Raw genomic sequence first — 21,892 nt, forward strand, 5'->3', positions numbered from 1 at the left:
GCGGCGATGGACAGGGCGCTGAGCCAATGGCAGCGCGGGGCGGGGAAAAGGGCGGTCACGTGCCGCCGCGGTCACGTGCCCGGAAGGGAACAGGAGCGTCGCGATGGTGAGACCTGAACTGGGATGGACTGGGATGGACTGGGGGGGACTGGAGGGAACTGGAGGGAACTGGGGGGGACTGGGAGGGACTGGGATGGACTGGGGGGGACTGGGATGGACTGTGATGGACTGGGGGGGACTGGGAGGGACTGGGATGGACTGTGATGGACTGGGGGGGACTGGGGGGGACTGGGAGGGACTGGGGGGGACTGGGATGGACTGGGATGGACTGGGGGGAACTGGGATGGACTGGGGGGGACTGGAAGAGACTGGGGAGGACTGGGGTGGACTGGGAGGGACTGGGGGGAACTGGGGAGGACTGGGGTGGACTGGGATGGACTGGGGGGAACTGGGAGGAACTGGGATGGACTGGGATGGACTGGGGGGGACTGGGGGAAACTGGGATGGGCTGGGGGGGACTGGGATGGACTGGGAAGGACTGGGATGGACTGGGATGGACTGGGGGGGACTGGGGGAAACTGGGATGGACTGGGGGGGACTGGGAGGGACTGGGATGGACTGGGATGGACTGGGGGAGACTGGGGAGGACTGGGAGGGACTGGGATGGACTAGGAGAGACTGGGATGGACTGGGGGGGACTGGGAGGGACTGGTTTATACTGGGATGGACTGGGGGGTGCTGGTTTATACTGGGATGGACTGGGGGGGACTGGGATGGACTGGGAGGGATTGGGAGGTTACCGGGGGGTTCCTGGGATGTTATTGATCCATACTGGCTTATACTGGTCCGTACTGGTTTCTACTGGTCTGTACTGGTTTCTACTGGTCTGTACTGGTTTGTACTGGTTTATACTGGTCCATACTGGTTCATACTGGTTTATACTGGTTCATACTGGCTTCTGCTGGACCGTACTGGTTTATACTGGTTTCTACTGGTCCATACTGGTCCGTACTGGTTTCTATTGGACCGTACTGGTTTCTACTGGTCCGTACTGGTTTCTACTGGTCTGTACTGGTTTATACTGGTCCATACTGGTTTCTACTGGTTCATACTGGTCCATACTGGTCCGTCCTGGTTGCAGACGTCGGCGCTGACGCAGGGCCTGGAGCGGGTCCCGGCCCAGGCCGGGTATCTCGTCATCAGCGACGGCGCCGTCCTGGCTGTGAGGGGGGGCCCAAATTTCGGGGGGGGGTGTCCCCAAAATCTGGGGGAGGGGGTTGGAGGGGTCTGGGGGGTCCCCAAAATCTGGGGGAGGGGCCCCAAAATTAGGGGGAGGGGCTCCAAAATTAGGGGGAAGGGCTCCAAAATTAGAGGGGGGGGTTGGAGGGGTCTGGGGAGTCCCCAAAATCTGGGGGAGGGGCCCCAAAATTAGGGGGAGGGGCTCCAAAATTAGGGGGAAGGGCTCCAAAATTAGAGGGGGGGGTTGGAGGGGTCTGGGGGGTCCCCAAAATCTGGGGGAGGGGCTCCAAAATTAGGGGGGGAGTTGGAGGGGTCCCCAAAATCTGGGGGGGGTCCCCAAAATTGGAGGGGGGTTGGAGGGGTCGGGGGGGTCCCCAAAATTGGGGGGGGTCCCCAAAATTTGAGGGGGGGGGTTGGAGGGGTCCGGGGGGTCCCGAAAATCTGGGGGGTCCCCAAAATCTGGGGGGGTCCCCAAAATTGGGGGGGGGGGTTGGAGGGGTCCTCAAAATCTGGGGGGGTCCCCAAAATTAGGGGGGGGGGGTTGGAGGGGTCCCCAAAATCTGGGAGGGGCCCCAAAATTGGGGGGGGTTGGAGGGGTCGGGGGGGTCCCCAAAATCTGGGGGAGGGGCCCCAAAATTAGGGGAGTGGTCCCCAAATTGGGGTGGTCCCAAAATGGGGGGGATCCCAAAATTGAGGGGGGGGTGTCCCAAAACTGGCGTGACCCAAAATTGGGGGGTGTCCCAAAACTGGGAGGGGTGGTCCTAAAATTGGGGGGGTCCCAGAATTGGGCTGGGGGGTCCCAAAATTAGGGGGGGTGGTCCCAAAATTGGGGGCTTGGGGGGGGGCAAAAATTAGGGAGGGTGTCCCCAAAATTGAAGGGGGGTCCCAGGATTGGACTGGGGGGTGTCCCCAATTTGGGGGGGGGGGGGTCCCAAAATCGTGTCCTTTGTCCCCAAAAAGTCCTCGGGGGACCTGGAGAACGACGAGCGCACGGCCACCGTCCTGCAGGGCCTGGTGGCCACGGCCCTGGGGCTGCGCCTGCCCCGCGGCCACGACCCCCCCTTCCGGCGCCTCTCGGGTCAGTCTGGGGGGCACTGACCCCCCCCCGGGCCACCAAACGGCCCCAGGGGCCACCAAATGTCCCCAAGGGCCACCAAAGGGTCACCAAGGGTCACCAAGGGTCACCAAAGTGGCCACAGGGTCACCAAAAGTGGGCTCAGGGACCCCCCCTTTTGAGGGTCTCTGGGGTCAGTTTGGGGGACAGACCCCCCCCCCGGGCCACCAAATGTCCCCAGGGGCCACCAAAGGGTCACCAAGGGCCACCAAAGGGTCACCAAGGGCCACCAAGGGCCACCAAAGTGGCTCCGGGGCTACCAAAAGTGGGCTCAGGGACCCCCCCTTTGAGGGTCTCTGGGGTCAGTTTGGGGGACAGACCCCCCCCCCATGTCACCAAATGTCCCCAAGGGCCACCAAAGGGGCATTAAAGTGGCCCCAGGGTCGCCAAGGGGTCACCAAAGGGTCACCAAGGGCCACCAAAGGGTCACTGAAGTGGCCCCAGGGTCACCAAAAGACCCCTCCTTTGAGGGTCTCTGGGGTCAGTTTGGGGGACAGACCCCCCCCCCCCATGTCACCAAATGTCCCCAAGGGCCACCAAAGGGGCATTAAAGTGGCCCCAGGGTCGCCAAGGGGTCACCAAGGGTCACCAAAGGGTCTCCATGGCCACCAGATTGGCCCCAAAAGTGGCCACGGTGGTTTTTGGGGACCCTGGGGGTGACCCTGGAGGTGGCCCTGTCCCCATATTGTCCCCACAGTGGTTTTGGGGACCCTGGGGGTGGCCTTGGGGGTGGCCCTGTCCCCACTGTCCCCATATTGTCCCTGCAGTGATGTTTTGGGACCCTGGGGGTGGCCCTGACCCCATATTGTCCCTGCAGTGGTTTTTGGGGACCCTGGGGGTGACTCTGTGACCCCGGGGGTGGCCCTGTCCCCACTGTCCCCATCCTGTCCCCACAGTGGTTTTGGGGACCCTGGGGGTGGCCCTGTCCCCATTGTCCCCATCCTGTCCCCACAGTGGTTTTGGGGACCCTGGGGGCGACTCTGTGACCCTGGGGGTGGCCCTGTCCCCATATTGTCCCCACAGTGGTTTTGGGGACCCTGGGGGTGACCCTGGGGGTGGCCCTGTCCCTGTCCTGTCCCCACAGTGGTTTTGGGGACCCTGGGGGTGGCCTTGGGGGTGGCCCTGTCCCCACTGTCCCTGTCCTGTCCCCGCAGTGGTTTTTGGGGAGCACTCCCTGCTCGTCACCGTGTCGGGACAGAAACTCTTCGTCGTCAAACGCCACAACCACGTCCAGGACCCCGTGGCCGTGTGACAGCGCCGGCCCCGACTGTCCCCGAGTGTCCCCAACTGTCCCCGAGTGTCCCCAAGTGTCCCCAGTTGTCCCCAACTGTCCCCAAGTGACCCCAAGTGTCCCCAACTGTCCCTGAGTGTCCCCAAGTGCCCCTGAGTGTCCCCAGCTGTCCCCAAGTGATCCCAAGTGTCCCCAACTGTCCCTGAGTGTCCCCAAGTGACCCCAGGTGTCCCCAACTGCCCCGAGTGTCCCCAGCTGTCCCCAAGTGACCCCAACTGTCCCCAAGGTGTCCCCGAGGCCACCCGGGGGGGGGTTTGGGGACACTCGGGGTCACTCTGGAGGCAATAAACGGTGTCCTGGCTGTGGGTCACTGGGGTCACCTCGGGGGGGACACTGGGGGGGGACACTGGGGGGGACATTGGGGACACTGGGAGGGGACACTGGGGACACTGGGAGGGGGGCATTGGGGACATGGGGGGGACACTGGAAGGGACGTGGGGGGGACACTGGAGGGGACACTGGGACATGGGGGGGACACTGGGAGAGGGAAGGGGACACTGGGAGGGGGCATTGGGGACATGGGGGGGACACTGGGAGGGGGATGGGGACACTGGGAGGACACTGGGACATGGGGGGGACACTGGGAGGGGACACTGGGACATGGGGGGGGACACTGGGAGGGGACATTGGGGACACTGGGACATGGGGGGGACACTGGGAGGGGACAGTGGTGTGTCCCTTGTCACCTCGGGGGGGGGGGTTTGGGACACACGAGTCCCCCCGGGGAGGTGACAGGAGGTGACAAAGCCCTTGAGGGGGGGTCCCCACCCCCGGTGACACCCCAGGACCCCCCAGGTGACCCCCCAGGACCCCTCAGGTGACATCCAGACCTTTATTAGACAATAAATACCCGCGACAGAGGTGCCACCCCCCCCCTTGTCCCTTTGTCCCTTGTCCCCAACGCGGGGGTGGCACTGCCAGGACACCCTCCCCCCCCCCCGAGGCCACCTCCCCATGTCCCCAAATGTCCCCAAATGTCCCCAAATCCTCCCCTCCCTCCCCAAAACGCGGGCGCAGCGCCGGGACCTGCCACAGGCTGCGTGTCCCCAACGTGTCCCCAAGTGTCCCCAAAGTGTCCCCAAGCTTGGGGACATCCCCGTGTCCCCTCTGTCCCCTCCCTTGGCACCTCCAAGCAGCAGCTCCAGCCCCCCAAGGGGGTCCCTGGGTGCGTTTGGGACCCCTGGGGTGGCACATCCTCGATGTCCCCAAGCTTGGGGACACTTGGGGACACTTTGGGGCACTTGGGGACACTTGGGGGTTGTCCCCAAGCTTGGGGACATCCCCGTGTCCCCTCTGACCCCTCCCTTGGCACCTCCAAGCAGCAGCTCCAGCCCCCCAGGGGGGTCCCTGGGCGGGTTTGGGACCCCCGGGGTGGCCTGTCCTCGATGTCCCCAAGCTTGGGGATGACCCCTGGTGTGTCCATAAGTGTCCCCAAGTGTCCCCAGGCTTGGGGACATCCCCGTGTCCCCTCTGTCCCCTCCCTTGGCACCTCCAAGCAGCAGCTCCAGCCCCCCAGGGGGGTCCCTGGGTGCGTTTGGGACCCCTGGGGTGGCACATCCTCGATGTCCCCAAGCTTGGGGACACTTGGGGACACTTTGGGGCACTTGGGGACACTTGGGGGTTGTCCCCAAGCTTGGGGACACTTGGGGACATCCCCGTGTCCCCTCTGTCCCCTCCCTTGGCACCTCCAAGCAGCAGCTCCAGCCCCCCAGGGGGGTCCCTGGGTGCGTTTGGGACCCCTGGGGTGGCACATCCTCGATGTCCCCAAGCTTGGGGACACTTGGGGACACTTTGGGGCACTTGGGGACACTTGGGGGATGTCCCCAAGCTTGGGGACACTTGGGGACATCCCCGTGTCCCCTCTGTCCCCTCCCTTGGCACCTCCAAGCAGCAGCTCCAGCCCCCCAGGGGGGTCCCTGGGCGGGTTTGGGACCCCCGGGGTGGCCCGTCCTCGCTGTCCCCACTGTCCCTCGATGTCCCCCGATGTCCCCAGTGATGTCCCCAAGGTGTGTCACTGCACGGGTGCCACCACCAGGACCTTGCACTCCCTCTTGGCGATCTTGTCCAGGGCCAGCACCGACTTGTCGGGGGGCAGGTACAGGGGGCGGCCCACGGGGGACCCCACGGGGGGGGGTGATGGCCCTGCGCTCCATGACACTGCCAGACCTGGGGACAGTGGGGACATTGTCACCCCCCAGTGTCCCCCCCAGTGTCCCCACGGGGGTGATGGCCCTGCGCTCCATCACAGAGCCAGACCTGGGGACAATGGGGACATTGTCACCTCCCAGTGTCCCTGATGTCCCTGATGTCCCCCCCAGTGTCCCCAGTCACCCCAGTGTCCCCCCCCAGTGTCCCCAGTGTCCCCACAGGGGGTGATGGCCCTGCGCTCCATCACACTGCCAGACCTGGGGACAGAGGGGTGGCACTGTCACCTGGGGGGTGGCACTGTCACCTCAGTGTCCCTGATGTCCCTCCCAGTGTCCCTGATGTCCCCCCCAGTGTCCCCAGTGTCCCCACAGGGGTGATGGCCCTGCGCTCCATCACAGAGCCAGACCTGGGCACAGAGGGGACATTGGGGGTGGCACTGTCACCTCCCAGTGTCCCCAGTGTCCCCAGTATCCCCCCCAGTGTCCCCAGTCTGTCCCAGTGTCCCTGATGTCCCTCCCAGTGCCCTCCCAGCATCCCCAGTGCTCCAAATCTCCCTCCCAGTGCCCTCCCAGTGCCCCTTTCTCCGTCCCCAGTGCTCCCAGTGCCCTCCCAGTCTCCCCAGTGTCCCCATATCCCCTTTTCCTCTGTCCCCAGTGCCCTCCCAGTATCCCCAATGTCTCTCCCAGTGCCCTCCCAGTATCCCCAGTGTCCCCATATCCCCTTTTCCTCTGTCCCCAGTGCCCTCCCAGTGCTCCCAGTGCCCTCCCAGTGCTGTCCCAGTATCCCCAGTGTTCCAAATCTCTCTCCCAGTGCCCTCCCAGTCTCCCCAGTGTCCCCATATCCCCTTTTCCTCTGTCCCCAGTGCCCTCCCAGTATCCCCAATGTCTCTCCCAGTGCCCTCCCAGTATCCCCAGTGCTCCCAGTGCCCTCCCAGTGCCCTCCCAGCATCCCCAGTGTTCCAAATCTCCCTCCCAGTGCCCTCCCAGTGCCCCTTTCTCCATCCCCAGTGCTCCCAGTGCCCTCCCAGTGCCTTTTCCTCTGTCCCCAGTGCTCCCAGTGCCCTCCCAGTGTCCCCAGTGCTCCCAGTGCCCTCCCAGTGCCCTCCCAGTTTGTCCCAGTTCCTCCCAGTACCTCATGAGGTGGCTGCGGGCGGGCTGCTGGTGGGAGAAGGACTGGGAGCGTCCCAGTCCGGCCACCAGTTCCCTCCCAGTATCTCCAGTATCCCCTCCCAGTGCTCCCAGTACCCTCCCAGTGCCCTCCCAGTGCCCTCCCAGTGCTCCCAGTGCCCTCCCAGCATCCCCAGTGCTCCAAATCTCCCTCCCAGTGCCCTCCCAGTGCCCCTTTCTCTGTCCCCAGTGCTCCCAGTGCCCTCCCAGTGTCCCCAGCGCCTCTCCCGGTGCCCTCCCAGTGCCCTCCCAGTTTGTCCCAGTTCCTCCCAGTACCTCATGAGGTGGCTGCGGGCGGGCTGCTGGTGGGAGAAGGACTGGGAGCGTCCCAGTCCGGCCACCAGTTCCCTCACGGCGGGGGAACTGGGGCTGCTCTTGCGGGACACCGGGCGGGGCTCGGGCGGGGCCGGGGCCAAACTGGCCGTGAACTGGAGCTTCAGCTTCATGTGCTGGGACAACTGGGAGGGGGGCACGGGGGGCGGTCAGCACACTGGGAGGGCACTGGGAGCACTGGGAGGGCGCTGGGGGAACTGGGAGGGCGCTGGGGAGAAGCTGAGAGGGCACTGGGGGTACTGGGGATAGAGAAACAGGCACTGGGAGGGCACTGGGGAGACTGGGAGGGCACTGGGAAGGCATTGGGGGTACTGGGAGGGCACTGGGAGGGCACTGGGGATACTGGGAGGGCACTGGGGGGGCACTGGGGATAGAGAAAGGGGCACTGGGAGGGCACTGGGAGCACTGGGAGGGCAATGGGGGGCACGGGGGGGGCACTGGGGGAACTGGGAGGGCGATGGGGGGGCGCTGGGAGGGCACTGGGGGTACTGGGAGGGCACTGGGAGGGCTCCAGGGATACTGGGAAGGCACTGGGGATACTGGGAGGGGCACTGGGAGGGCATTGGGGGTACTGGGAGAGCACTGGGAGGGCGATGGGGGGGCACTGGGGGGGCATTGGGGGTACTGGGAGGGGCACTGGGGATACTGGGAGGGGCACTGGGAGGGCATTGGGGGTACTGGGAGGGCATTGGGGGTACTGGGAGGGCACTGGGGGTACTGGGAGGGGCACTGAGAGGACACCGGGGACAGTGGGAAGGCACTGGGGATATTGGGAGGGCACTGGGGGGGCACTGGGAGCACTGGGAGGGCACTGGAAGCACTGGGGATAGAGAAACAGGCACTAGGAGGGCACTGGGGAGACTGGGAGGGCACTGGGAGGGCATTGGGGGTACTGGGAGGGCACTGGGGGGATACTGGGAACACTGGGAGGGATACTGGGAACACTGGGACCACTGGTGTCACCTCGAAGAGCCCCTCCCGGAGCGCCTGGAATGGGGACACTGGGACTGGGAATGGGGACACTGGGGGGTACTGGGGGACACTGGGAATACTGGGAACACTGGGGGATACTGGGGGGACACTGGGGGGATACTGGGAGGACACTGGGGATACTGGGAACACTGGTGTCACCTCAAAGAGCCCCTCCCGGAGCGCCTGGAATGGGGACACTGGGATTGGGAATGGGGACACTGGGGGGTACTGGGACAGGGAATGGGGACACTGGGGGGTACTGGGAGGACACTGGGGGGATACTGGGAACACTGGGGGATACTGGGAATACTGGGAACACTGGGAATGCTGGTGTCACCTTGAAGAGCCCCTCCCGGAGCGCCTGGAATGGGGACACTGGGATTGGGAATGGGGACACTGGGGGGTACTGGGACAGGGAATGGGGACACTGGGGGATACTGGGAGGACACTGGGGATACTGGGAGGATACTGGGAACACTGGGAACACTGGTGTCACCTCGAAGAGCCCCTCCCGGAGCGCCTGGAATGCCACCCGGATGGTCCTGGCGCTGCCCTTGCGGGAATATCCCAGGTTGGTGAGGGGGGTGTGGCACACGATGGAGTCCAGGGAGCCGGGCAGGGAAGGGGCTTTTCCTGGGAAATTTGGGAATTAAAGTGGGAATTAAAGTGGGAATTAATGGGGGAATGAATGTGGGGATTGTGGGAATGGGATCCCCCCCTCCGTGTCCCTGTCCCTGTCCCTGTTCCCACACGATGGAGTCCGGGGAGCCGGGCAGGGAAGGGGCTTTTCCTGAGAAATTTGGGAATTAAAGTGGGAATTAATTATAGGAATTGTGGGAATTCATGTGGGAATTCATTATAGGAATGTGGGAATTAATGTGGGAATTAATTATAGGAATGTGGGAATTAATGTGGGAATTAATGTGGGAATTAATTATAGGAATTGTGGGAATTAATGTGGGAATGAATGTGGGGATTGTGGGAATGGGATCCCCCCCTCCGTGTCCCTGTCCCTGTCCCTGTTCCCACACGATGGAGTCCAGGGAGCCAGGAAGGGAAGGGGCTTTTCCTGGGAATGTTGGGAATTAAAGTGGGAATTAAAGTGGGAATTAATGTGGGAATTCATTATAGGAATGTGGGAATTAATGTGGGAATTAATTATAGGAATGTGGGAATTAATGTGGGAATTAATGTGGGAATTAATTATAGGAATGTGGGAATTAATGTGGGAATTAATATGGGAATTAATTATAGGAACTGTGGGAATTAATGTGGGAATGAATGTGGGAATTGTGGGAATGGGATCCCCCCCGTGTCCCTGTCCCTGTCCCCACGTGATGGAGTCCGGGGAGCCGGGAAGGGAAGGGGCTTTTCCTGGGAATTTTGGGAATTAATGTGGGAATTAATGTGGGAATTAATTATAGGAATGTGGGAATTAATGTGGGAATTGTGGGAATGGGATCCCCCACACACATGATGGAGTCCAGGGAGCTGGGAAGGGACGGGGCTTTTCCTGGGAATTTTGGGAATTAATGTGGGAATTAATTATAGGAATTGTGGGAATTAATGTGGGAATGAATGTGGGGATTGTGGGAATGGGATCCCCCCCCCACATGATGGAGTCCAGGGAGCCGGGAAGGGAAGGGGCTTTTCCTGGGAATTTTGGGGGAAATTTGGGAATTATGGGAATGCAGGAATGGTGGGAATTGTGGGAATTAATGGGGGAATTAATGTGGGAATTAATTATAGGAATGTGGGAATTAATGTGGGAATTAATGTGGGAAATAATGTAGAAATTAATGTAGGAATTAATGCAGGAATTAATGTGGGAATTATGTGAATGTAGGAACTAATTAATGTAGGAATTGTGAGAATTAATTGTAGGAATGTGGGAATTAATTAATGTGGAAATTATGGGAATTAATTAATGTGGGAATTTGGGAATGTGGGAATGATGGGAATATGGGAATTAATGTGGGAATTGTGGGAGTGGGATCCTCCCCATGTCCCCTCCCTGTCCCTGTCCCTGTCCCCCAATCCCCCCAATCCCCCCCAATGTCCCCAATTCCCCCGATGTCCCCAAATGTCCCCAATCCCTCCAATGTCCCCAATCCCCCCAATGTCCCCAATGTCCCCAATCCCCTCGAATGTCCCCAAATGTCCCCAATCTCCCACAACACCCCCAATGTCCCCAATCCCCCCCAATGTCCCCAATCCCCCCAACACCCCAAATGTCCCCAACCCCCCTGATGTCCCTGCTGTCCCCAAATGTCCCCACCAGTCTCAGGGGTCCAGACCAGCCTGACGGCCAGGAAGTCCCCAATGTCCCCAATCCCCTCCAACCCCCCCAAATGTCCCCAACCCCCCTGATGTCCCCAAATGTCCCCACCTGCCTCAGGGATCCAGACCAGCCTGACAGCCAGGAAGTCCCCAACGCCCCCAACCCCCCTAATTCCCCCCAATGTCCCCAATCCCCCCAAATCCCCCCCAATGTCCCCACCTGTCTCAGGGGTCCAGACCAGCCTGACAGCCAGGAAGTCCCCAATGTCCCCAACACCCCAATCCCCCCAATGTCCCTGGACGTCCCCAATCCCCCCAATCCCCTCCAACCCCCCAATGTCCCCAATGTCCCCAACCCCCCTGATGTCCCCAAATGTCCCCACCAGTCTCAGGGGTCCAGACCAGCCTGACAGCCAGGAAGTCCCCAACATCCCCAATCCCCCCAATGTCCCTGGATGTCCCCAAATCCCCCCAAATGTCCCCACCTGTCTCAGGGGTCCAGACCAGCCTGACGGCCAGGAAGTCCCCAATGTCCCCAACACCCCAAATGTCCCCAATCCCCCCAAATGTCCCCAATCCCCCAAATCCCCCCCAATGTCCCCAACCCCCCTGCTGTCCCCAAATGTCCCCACCAGTGTCGGGTGTCCAGACCAGCCTGACAGCCAGGAAGTCCCCAATGTCCCCAACACCCCCTGCTGTCCCCAATGTCCCAAATCCCCCAAATCCCCCCCAATGTCCCAAATCCCCGCCAATGTCCCCACCAGTCTCAGGAGTCCAGACCAGCCTGACGACCAGGAAGTCCCCAACATCCCCAATCCCCCCAATGTCCCTGGATGTCCCCAAATCCCCCCAAATGTCCCCACCTGTCTCAGGGGTCCAGACCAGCCTGACGGCCAGGAAGTCCCCAATGTCCCCAACACCCCAAATGTCCCCAATCCCCCCAAATGTCCCCAATCCCCCAAATCCCCCCCAATGTCCCCAACCCCCCTGCTGTCCCCAAATGTCCCCACCAGTGTCGGGTGTCCAGACCAGCCTGACGGCCAGGAAGTCCCCAATGTCCCCAACATCCCCAATCCCCCCAATGTCCCTGGATGTCCCCAAATCCCCCCCAAATGTCCCCACCAGTCTCGGGTGTCCAGACCAGCCTGACGGCCAGGAAGTCCCCAATGTCCCCAACACCCCCTGCTGTCCCCAATCCCCCCAATCCCCCCAAATGTCCCCAATGTCCCAAATCCCCCAAATCCCCCCAATGTCCCAGATCCCCGCCAATGTCCCCACCAGTCTCAGGAGTCCAGACCAGCCTGACAGCCAGGAAGTCCCCAATGTCCCCAATCCCCCCAATGTCCCTGGATGTCCCCAACCCCCCTGATGTCCCCAAATGTCCCCACCAGTGTCGGGTGTCCAGACCAGCCTGACGGCCAGGAAGTCCCCAATGTCCCCAACATCCCCAATCCCCCCAATGTCCCTGGATGTGCCCAAATCCCCCCCAAATGTCCCCACCTGTCTCGGGGGTCCAGACCAGCCTGACGGCCAGGAAGTCCTGCAGCTCGTTGCGCAGGGTGTAGGTGACGGTGAAGCGGCGCCGCGCCGGCACCGGCGACTCGCACGTGGCCGTCATCACGAAACGGGGCCGCTCCAGCCGGATGCTGGGCAGCCTGGGGGGGACATTGGGGACATCAGGGACACCTTAGGGACATTGGGGACATCAGGGACATCTTAGGGACATCGTGGGGACGTTGGGGACATCGTGGTGGCACCACCGGGGAGCCCCAGGGGAGCTGGTGAAGGTGGTGACATGGGGACAGTGATGGGACAGTGACGTGGTGGCATCTTCAGGGGTGGCTCTGGGCAGCCAGGAGGGTCTGGGGACATTGGGGACATCGTGGGGATGTTGGGGACATCATGGGGACATCGTGGTGGCATCGTGGTGGCATCACCAGGGAGCCCTGTCTGAGCCCCAAGGAGGGGGTGACATGGGGACAGTGATGGGACAGTGATGGGACAGTGACATGGTGGCACCTCCAGGGGTGGCTCTGGGCAGCCAGGAGGGTCTGGGGACATTGGGGACATTGTGGGGACATTGTGGTGGCATCGTGGTGGCACCACCAGGGAGCCCCAGGGGAGCTACACAATGACCTGGGGAGGGGGTGACATGGGGACAGTGACGTGGTGGCACCTCCAGGGGTGGCTCTGGGCAGCCAGGAGGGTCTGGGGACATTGGGGACATCGTGGGGACATCATAGGGACATTGGGGACATCACAGGGACATCGTGGTGGCACCACCAGGGAGCCCCAGGGGAGCTACTAAAGGTGGTGACGTGGGGACAGTAAGGGGACAATGATGGGACAGTGACGTGGTGGCACCTCCTGGGGTGGCTCTGGGCAGCCAGGAGGGTCTGGGGACATTGGGGACATCATGGGGACATCGTGGGGGCACCACCAGGGAGCCCCAGGGGAGCTACACAAAGCCCTGAGGAGGTGGTGACAAGGTGACAACGACATGACAACGACATGCCAGGGAGGTGACAGCGGTGCCACGGCTCAGAGGTGGCCCTGGGGACATTTGGGGACATTTTGGGGACATCTGGGGACATTTGGGGCCGTTTGGGGCCACTCACCTGTAGTGGGTGTAGATGCTGCTGGTGAAGGGCAGCTTCGGCGTCGACCACTGCACCACGGCCACCAAGGGCACCTCCAGGCCCTGGGCAGGGGACAGAGGGGACACAGGTGCCACCCCCGGGGGCCCCGAGGCCACCCCAGGGTCCCCAAGTGTCCCCAAAGCCACCCTGGGGTCCCCAACCCCAAGGACACCCCAACCAAGGGAGGGTCTTGGTGTCACCAGGACCCCTGGACGAGGCCTTTGACCCCTGACAATTGTCCCCAAGGCCACCCCCGGGGTCCCCAAGTGTCCCCAAGGCCACCCTGAGTGTCCCCAAACCCTCCCTGAGTGTCCCCAACCCCAAGGACACCCCAACCAGGAGAGTTTTGGTGTCCCCAGGACCGGACGAAGCCCCTCGGACGAGGCCTTTGACCCCTGACCATTGTCCCCAAGGCCACCCCCGGTGTCCCCGAGGCCACCCCGGTGTCCCCAAGCCCTCCCTCAGTGTCCCCAAATGTCCCCAACCCCAAGGACACCCCAACCAGGGGGATTCTTGGTGTCACCAGGACCCCTGGACGAGGCCTTTGACCCCTGACCACTGTCCCCAAGGCCACCCCCGGTGTCCCCAAGGCCACCCCGGTGTCCCCAGGTGTCCCCTCACCTCCTTGGCGTCCTCGGGGGGCCTCTCGGGGGCCTGGAGCTGGAAGAGGAAGTTGTGCTCCTCCAGGGCACTGAGGGCACAGGGACAGCCCGCGCCCGCCCCGGACACGCGGCAGAACGCGCCCACGGGCACCTCCCCGGAGTGGTGGCTGTCAGGGGACAGGGGGACACCTCAGGGGACACCCCGAGGTCACCACACTGTCCCCAAGGTCACCACACTGTCCCCAAGGTTCCTACACTGTCCCCAAGGTGCCCACGGGCACCTCCCCGGAGTGGTGGCTGTCAGGGGACAGGGGGACACCTCAGGGACACCTCGGGGACACCCCGAGGTCATCACACTGTCCCCAGGGTCACCACACTGTCCCCAAGGTCCCCATGTTGCCCCCAAGGTTCCCACACTGTCCCCAAGGTCTCCACATTGTCCCCAAAGTCACCACACTGTCCCCAAGGTCCCCCCATTGTCCCCAAGGTTCCCACACTGTCCCCAAGGTCACCACACTGTCCCCAAGGTCTCCATGTTGTCCCCAAGGCCTCCATGTTGTCCCCAAGGTCACCACACTGTCCCCAAAGTCCCCATGTTGTCCCCAAGGCCTCCATGTTGTCCCCAAGGTCACCACACTGTCCCCAAGGTCCCCCCATTGTCCCCAAGGTCCCCCCACATCCCCAATGTCCCCACACTGTCCCCAAAGTCCCCACACTGTCCCCAAGGTCCCCCCACATCCCCGATGTCCCCACACTGTCCCCAAGGTCACCACACTGTCCCCAAGGCCCCCTGGGTCCCCTGCCACCCCCTGATTGTCCCCAAACGTCCCCAAGGGCTGGGGTTTGGGGTTGGTGTCCCCTCACCAGACGTCGTCGACGAGCAGGACGGAGCCGTCGGGCATCACGGGCAGGTAGCTGGCGTTGAAGTTGGGCAGGATCTGCACATCCCACAGGGAAATCTCCTCCTGGGAGCTCCCATTCAGCACTGGGGGCACCAGGGGACATTTGGGGACATTGGGGACATTGGGGACATCGGGGGGATGGGGAGGATTGGGGGGATTGGGGACATTGGGGATGTTGGGATTGGGGGATGTCGGGGCAGGATCTGCACATCCCACAGGGAAATCTCCTCCTGGGAGCTCACAGGGAGCACTGGGGACACCAGGGGACATTTGGGGACATTTGGGGACATTGGGGACATCGGGGGGGATTGGGGAGGATTGGGGGGATTGGGGACATTTGGGGACAATGGGGACATTTGGGGGAATTGGGGGACATTGGGGCTATTTGGGGGATTTGGGGACATTGGGGGAGACTGAGGACATTTGGGAGTACTTGGGGACATTGGGAATGTTCCCTCCTTGTCCCCCCATGTCCCTCTGCCCCCCCCCATGTCCCCAGATGTCCCCAAATGTCCCCCCTCACCTTTGAGCACCGTCAGGTCCTTCCCGGACACCGTCACCTGGTGACACCTCACCCCTTCCTCTCCCCCTGTCCCCTCCATGTCCCTCTGTCCCCCCCTTGTCCCCAAACATCCCCAGATGTCCCCAAACATCCCCAGATGTCCCCAAATGTCCCCAAATATCCCCAGATGTCCCCCCCTGACCTTTGAGCACCGTCAGGTCCTTCCCGGACACCGTCACCTGGTGACACCTCACCCCTTCCTCTCCTCCTGTCCCCTCCATGTCCCCCTGTCCCCTCCATGTCCCTCTGTCCCTCCCACCTCCCCCATGTCCCCAAACGTCCCCAAACATCCCCAGATGTCCCCAAATGTCCCCCCCTGACCTTTGAGCACCGTCAGGTACTTCCCGGACACCGTCACCTGCCGACAGCGGACCCTGGGCGGTGGCAGCACGGTCAGGAGGGTGCTCACTGGGGGGGACAAGGGGGTGGCACTCAGGGGACAACCCCAGAGACACCCCAGGGGATGGTTTGGGGACGTTTTTTGGGACAAAGTGCCCACCCTGCGCCTTGAAGGCCCCGCGGTGCTGGCGGAACACCTGGGCGGGGGCGCGGCCCTGGAGCAGCCGCAGGTAACCCCCCCCCTCCTGCAGCTCCGGAGGCTCCACGTCCCTCTGCCACACTGTCACCACGATCTGGGGACAAGGGACAGGTCAGGGGACAGGTCAGGGGTCATGGGGACACCTCAGGGGACACCTGAGAGCCACAGGTAACCCCCCTCCCCTCCTGCAGCTCCACGTCCCTCTGCCACACTGTCACCACGATCTGGGGACAAGGGACAGGTCAGGGGACACCTCAGGGGACATTGTCACACTGTCACCACGATCTGGGGACAAGGGACAGGTCAGGGGTCATGGCAGGGGACAGGGGGACACCTCAGGGGACACCTGAGAGCCACAGGTAACCCCCCCCCCTCCTGCAGCTCCACGTCCCTCTGCCACACTGTCACCACGATCTGGGGACAAGAGACACATCAGGGGACACGGCAGGGGACATTGTCACACTGTCACCATGATCTGGGGACAAGGGACAGGTCAGGGGACACCTCAGGGGTCATGGGGACACTTCAGGGGACACCTGAGAGCCACAGGTAACCCCCCCCCCTGCAGCTCTGGAGGCTCCACGTCCCTCTGCCACACTGTCACCACGATCTGGGGACAAGGGACAGGTCAGGGGTCATGGCAGGGGTCAGGGGGACACCTCAGGGGTCATGGGGACACCTCAGGGGACACCTGAGAGCCACAGGTAACCCCCCCCCCTCCTGCAGCTCCACGTCCCTCTGCCACACTGTCACCATGATCTGGGGACAAGGGACAGGTCAGGGGACAGGTCAGGGGACATTGTCACACTGTCACCACGATCTGGGGACAAGGGACAGGTCAGGGGACAGGTCAGGGGACACCTGAGAGTCACAGGTAACCCCCCCCCCCTCCTGCAGCTCCGGAGGCTCCACGTCCCTCTGCCACACTGTCACCACGATCTGGGGACAAGGGACACGTCAGGGGACACCTCAGGGGACATTGTCACACTGTCACCATGATCTGGGGACAAGGGACACGTCAGGGGACATGGCAGGGGTCAGGGGGACACCTCAGGGGTCGTGGGGACACCTCAGGGGACACCTGAGAGCCACAGGTAACCCCCCTCCCCTCCTGCAGCTCCACGTCCCTCTGCCACACTGTCACCACGATCTGGGGACAAGGGACAGGTCAGGGGACACCTCAGGGGACAACTGCCAGGACCCCCCCAGTGTCCCCAAGGTCCCCAAACTGTCCCCAAGGTCCCAAAAATTGTCCCCAAGGTCTCCTCCCCTTCCCAAGGACTCCTCCCCATTCCCAATGTCCCCAAATTGTCCCCAAGGTCCCCAAATTGTCCCCAAACTGTCCCCAAGTTCCCCTCCCATTCCCAATGTCCCACATTGTCCCCAAGGACTCCTCCCCATTCCCAAGGACTCCTCCCCATTCCCAAGGATTCCTTCCCATTCCCAAGGACTCTTACCATTCCCAATGTCCCCAAATTGTCCCCAAGGTCCCCAAATTGTCCCCAAACTGTCCCCTCCTCGTCCCCAAACTGTCCCCAAGGTCCCCAAATCATCCCCAAGGTCCCCAAAAATTGTCCCCAAGATCTCCTCCCCTTCCCAAGGATTCCTCCCATCATTCCCAAGGACTCCTCCCCTTCCCAAGGATTCCTCCCCTTCCCAAGGTCCCCAAACTGTCCCCAAACTGTCCCCAAAGTCCCCAAAAATTGTCCCCAAGGACTCCTCCCATTCCCAAGGATTCCTCCCATTCCCAAGAACTCCTCCCCTTCCCAAAGATTCCTCCCATCATTCCCAAGGACTCCTCCCCTTCTCAAAGTCCCCAAACTGTCCCCAAGGCCCCCAAACTGTCCCCAAATCGTCCCCAAAGTCCCCAAATTGTCCCCAAGGTCCCCAAATCATCCCCAAGGTCCCCCAAAATTGTCCCCAAGGACTCCTCCCCTTCCCAAGGATTCCTCCCATCATTCCCAAGGACTCCTCCCCTTCCCAAGGACTCTTCCCCTTCCCAAATTCCCCAAAGTGTCCCCAAAGTGTCCCCAAGGTCCCCCCCCCCGTGCCCCGGCCGTGGCCACCTTGGCTTTGCCGGTTCCGGGCGGGAGCTTATCCAGGGAAACGGTGAGCGGGAAAATCACCTCGTCCGTGGCCACGATGGGATCCTCCACCGGGATCTGGGGGGGGGGGAAAAACCGGGATCCAGCCCCGGCCCGACATTCCCAACATTCCCAGGATTCCCAGTGTTTCAATTGGCACCCAGCCCAGCCCCGGAATCCCGGGTTTTCCCATTAGGAATGCCCAGAATTCCCGGAAAACCGGCGGCTCCGACACCTCCCCGCTCCTGGTTCCGTGTCCCCATTCCTGGTTCCATCCCTATCCCGACATTCCCAACATTCCCAATATTTCCAGTATCCCCTCTACCACCCATCCCAGTCCCAAGAATCCCAGATTTTTCCATCAGGAGCACCCGGAATTCCCGGAAAACCGGCGGCTCCGACACCTCCCCCTTCCCAGCTCTGTCTCTTCATTCCCAGCTCCATCCCTATCCCAACATTCCCAACATTCCCAACATTCCCAACCCTCCTTTTCTCACCCATCCCAGCCCCGGGACACTCCAAGAATCCCAAATTTTCCACCAGGAGCACCCGGAATTCCTGGAAAACCGGCGGCTCCGACACCTCCCCACTCCTGGTTCCGTGTCCCCATTCCCGGCTCCATCCCTATCCCGACATTCCCAACATTCCCAGGATTCCCAGTGTTTCAATTGGCACCCAGCCCAGCCTCAGAATCCCAGATTTTTCCATCAGGAATGCCCAGAATTCCCGGAAAACCGGCGGCTCCGACACCTCCCCCTTCCCAAATCCGTCTCCTCATTCCCAGCTCCATCCTTATCCCAACATTCCCAATATTCCAAATATTCCCAGTATCTCCTCTACCACCCATCCCGGCCCCAGGACACCCCAAGAATCCCAAATTTTCCATTGGGAACCCTCGGAATTCCCAAAAAACCACCTCCACCCCTTCCCACCTCCATCCCTATCCTGACATTCCCAACATTCCCAATATTCCCAACCCTCCTTTTCTCACCCATTCCAGCCCCAGGACGCTCCAAGAATCCCAAATTTTCCACCAGGAACAACCAGAATTCCCAAAAAACCACCGGCTCCCCCTTCCCACCTCCACCCCTATCCCGGCATTCCCAACATTCCCAACATTCCCAAAATCTCTTCTACCACCCATCCCACCCCCCGGACGCTCCAAGAATCCCAAATTTTCCACCGGGAACACTCGGAATTCCCAAAAAACCACCTCCATCCCCTTCCCACCTCCATCCCTATCCCGGCATTCCCAACATTCCCGACATTGCCCCCGTCACCCACCCCGGCCCCGGGGCAGCCGGGGGGTCCCTTGCTGTGGGTCAGGAGCGCTCGGCATTCCCGGAAAACCGCGGGATCCTCCGGATTCTCCCCCTCGTCATTCCCAACGTCCCCATCCCGAGGAATTCCCGAGGAATCCCCGGATCCGGATCCTCCCGGAGCCACCGTGGCCAAGGCGGACAACGAGGTGGCCAGTTCGGCCCAGGGGGTGCGGGGGGGGTTATTCCCGGAATTCCCAGAATTCCCGGGATTCCCGGCGCTCCCGGAATTCCCGGGATTCCCGGGGCGGCATCGGAGCACCAGGAGGAAGCGGACGGTCTCTCCCAGGTAGAGGTGATTCCGGCGGGGCAGGGCCCGGTACCCTCCGGATTCTCCCGCCAGGAATTCCCGGGGCGGGAAGGGCACGGCCGGGAAATACATGGAATAGTCGCACTGGGATTCCATGGGAATGCCGGGAAGCGGGAATGGGAGGAGTCTCGGGAATTCCCAGGGAATGGGGGGGTTAATCCCGGGGTTGGTCCCGGTGGGAATTTTGGGAATTCCAGGGAGGAGTGTTGGGAATTCCTGGGGAATGGGGGGTTGATCCTGGGGTTGGTCCCAGTGGGAATTCTGGGAATTCTGGGGGGTTAATCCTTGGGAGGAGTGTTGGGAATTCCCAGGGAATGGGGGGGTTGATCCTGGGGTTGGTGCCGGTGGGAATTCTGGGAATTCCAGGAGGAGAGGGGGGTTAATTCCAGAGGGAATTCCCAGGGAATGGGGGGGTTGATCCTGGGGTTGGTCCCGGTGGGAATTCTGGGAATTCCAGGGGGTTAATCCTTGGGAGGAGTGTTGGGAATTCCCAAGGAATGGGGGGGTTGATGGAGGGAATTTTGGGAATTCCAGGAGGAGAGGGGGGTTAATTCCAGAGGAAATTCCCAGGGGAATGGGGGGGTTGATCCCCGGGTTGGTCCCGGTGGGAATTTTGGGAATTCCAGGAGGAATTCCCAGGGAATGGGGGGATTAATCCTGGGGTTGGTCCCGGTGGGAATTTTGGGAATTCCAGGAGGAGAGGGGGGTTAATTCCAGAGGGAATTCCTGGGGAATGGGGGGGTTAAGGGAGGGAATTTTGGGAATTCCAGGGGGTTAATCCCTGGGAGGAGTGTTGGGAATTCCCAAGGAATGAGAGGGTTGATCCTGGGGTTGGTCCCAGAAGGAATATTGGGAATTCCAGGAGGAGAGGGGGGTTAATTCCAGAGGGAATTCCAGGAGGAGAGGGGGGTTAATTCCAGAGGGAATTCCCAGGGAATGGGGGGGGTTGATCCCCGGGTTGGTCCCGGTGGGAATTTTGGGAATTCCAGGAGGAATTCCCAGGGAATGGGGGGATTAATCCTGGGGTTGGTCCCGGTGGGAATTTTGGGAATTCCAGGAGGAGAGGGGGGTCAATCCCGGGGTTTGTCCCGGAGGGAATGTCGGGGGGTTAATCCTTGGGAGGAGGGTTGGGAATTCCCAGGGAATGGGGGGGTTGATCCTGGGGTTGGTCCCGGTGGGAATTCTGGGAATTCCAGGGGGAAGGGAGGGTTAATTCCAGAGGGAATCCCAGGAATTCCAGGGGGAGGATCCCAGGGTCAATCCCAGGGGGAATCTCGGGAATTCCAGAGGGATCCCGGGGGGAGCATCCCAGGAATGCTGGGAGTGAATTCCAGGGGGAATCCCGGGAATTCCGGGGGTGGTAAAGGGGGAGATCCCAGGGGGAGAATCCTGGGAATATTTGGGGGGGAATCCTGGGAGGAATCCCGGGAATATTTGGGGGGATAAAGGGGGAAGATCCCAAGGGAACCGGGGGGGAAATCCTGGGAATTCCGGGACGGGGAAAAAGTGGGATCTTGGGGGTTAATCCCAGCGGGAATTCCCGGGAATTCCAGAGGGGGGGTGTTAATCCCAGGGGGGAATCCCGGGAATCCTGAGGGGTTAATTCCAGAGGGGAGAATCCCGGGAATACTGGGGGGATACTGGGAATCCTGGGGGTTAATTCCAGGGGGAGAATCCCGGGAATACTGGGGGGATACTGGGAATCCTGGGGGTTAATTCCAGGGGGAGAATCCCGGGAATACTGGGAATCCCGGGAATCCCGGGGGGTTAATTCCAGAGGGGAGAATCCCGGGAATACTGAGGGGGATAATGGGAATCCCGGGAATTCCGGGGGGTTAATTCCAGGGGGGAAAATCCCGGGAATACCGGGAAGGGAGGGGGGTCCCGGGGGATGGATCCAGAGGGTCCTGGGGGAGGTCCCGGGTCCGGTTCGGGGTTACCGGGGGGTCCCGGGGGTGGGTCCGGGGCCGGTTCGGGGTTACCGGGGGGGTCCCGGGTCGGGTTCGGGGTTACCGGGGGGTCCCGGGGGTGGTTGGACGGTCCCGGGGGTGGGTCCGGTGTTACCGGGGGGGGTCCCGGGGGTGGGTCCGGGTCCGGTTCGGGGTTACCGGGGGGATCCCGGGGGTGGTTCAGGGTTACCGGGGGGGGTCCCGGGTCCGGTTCGGGGTTACCGGGGGTGGGTCCGGGTCCGGTTCGGGGTTACCGGGGGGTCCCGGGGGGGGTCCCGGGGCCGGGCCGGGCCCACTCGGCGGTCCCGGGCGCGGCGCCGGGCGATGCGCATGCGCAGGGCGGCGGAATCGACGGCCGAGCGCACCGATGGCGGCCGCTCAGCAGAGCGCCGAGCGCGCGGATGCCCCGCCTCTTCCGCTCGAAGGGCCAATCACGTCTCGCTG

General features: G+C 62.1%; 2 protein-coding genes and 1 long non-coding RNA gene across 9 annotated transcripts; 2 read left to right on the forward strand and 1 right to left on the reverse strand.

Moving 5' to 3' along the window:
- Window positions 1–28: 28 nt before the first annotated feature.
- LOC127465480 (ragulator complex protein LAMTOR4-like) lies at window positions 29–3,945 on the forward strand. Of its 2 annotated transcripts, XR_007902224.1 has the most exons (5): window positions 29–106; window positions 1,142–1,222; window positions 2,200–2,317; window positions 3,508–3,720; window positions 3,751–3,945. XR_007902224.1 is itself a non-coding variant. In XM_051775993.1 (4 exons), exons 1-4 carry the CDS (start codon window positions 104–106, stop codon window positions 3,603–3,605), a joined length of 300 nt encoding a protein of 99 aa, XP_051631953.1. In that variant the 5' UTR covers window positions 29–103; the 3' UTR covers window positions 3,606–3,945. The 2 variants fall into 2 exon arrangements, 1 of the variants encoding a protein (XP_051631953.1); XM_051775993.1 differs by having other exon boundaries at window positions 3,508–3,945.
- LOC127465481 (uncharacterized) lies at window positions 2,569–3,342 on the forward strand. Its single transcript, XR_007902225.1, has 3 exons — window positions 2,569–2,724; window positions 2,885–3,119; window positions 3,171–3,342. It is a non-coding gene; the product is annotated as an uncharacterized LOC127465481 (long non-coding RNA).
- LOC127465479 (trafficking protein particle complex subunit 14-like) lies at window positions 3,525–21,473 on the reverse strand. 6 transcript variants are annotated; one of them, XR_007902221.1, is made up of 14 exons: window positions 19,155–21,473; window positions 17,853–17,948; window positions 15,748–15,880; window positions 15,570–15,656; window positions 14,649–14,769; window positions 13,804–13,951; window positions 13,162–13,244; window positions 12,044–12,198; window positions 8,760–8,896; window positions 7,235–7,416; window positions 5,526–5,810; window positions 4,957–5,133; window positions 4,270–4,770; window positions 3,525–3,977 (listed from the first exon to the last, which is right to left on the reverse strand). XR_007902221.1 is itself a non-coding variant. In XM_051775990.1 (12 exons), the coding sequence occupies exons 1-12, from the start codon at window positions 19,593–19,595 to the stop codon at window positions 5,656–5,658; spliced, it is 1,737 nt and encodes a 578-aa protein (XP_051631950.1). In that variant the 5' UTR covers window positions 19,596–21,468; the 3' UTR covers window positions 5,531–5,655. The 6 variants fall into 6 exon arrangements, 3 of the variants coding, with proteins under 3 accessions (XP_051631950.1, XP_051631952.1, XP_051631951.1); XR_007902222.1 differs by lacking the exon at window positions 4,957–5,133 and having other exon boundaries at window positions 4,270–4,874; window positions 5,482–5,810; XR_007902223.1 differs by lacking the exon at window positions 4,957–5,133 and having other exon boundaries at window positions 19,155–21,472.
- Window positions 21,474–21,892: the final 419 nt, after the last annotated feature.

The sequence above is a fragment of the Manacus candei genome, unplaced genomic scaffold, assembly GCF_025592945.1.
Source record: "Manacus candei isolate 608988 ecotype Guabito, Panama unplaced genomic scaffold, ASM2559294v1 h1tg000405l, whole genome shotgun sequence".
Taxonomy (NCBI): Eukaryota; Metazoa; Chordata; class Aves; order Passeriformes; family Pipridae; genus Manacus; species Manacus candei.

Excerpts from the sequence above, each read along its gene's own strand:
- LOC127465479 (XM_051775992.1), bottom strand. The coding sequence starts at position 19,595 with ATGGAATCCCAGTGCGACTATTCCATGTATTTCCCGGCCGTGCCCTTC. Across the intron at positions 8,897-12,043 it reads GGTCTGGACCCCCGAGACAG|GAAAAGCCCCTTCCCTGCCC; the intron begins GTGGGGACATTT and ends CAAATTTCCCAG. Across the intron at positions 6,050-7,234 it reads GCCCGCAGCCACCTCATGAG|GTCTGGCAGTGTGATGGAGC; the intron begins GTACTGGGAGGA and ends CTCTGTCCCCAG.
- LOC127465480 (XM_051775993.1), top strand. Across the intron at positions 1,223-2,199 it reads GCGACGGCGCCGTCCTGGCT|TCCTCGGGGGACCTGGAGAA; the intron begins GTGAGGGGGGGC and ends GTCCCCAAAAAG. Across the intron at positions 2,318-3,507 it reads CCCCTTCCGGCGCCTCTCGG|TGGTTTTTGGGGAGCACTCC; the intron begins GTCAGTCTGGGG and ends CTGTCCCCGCAG.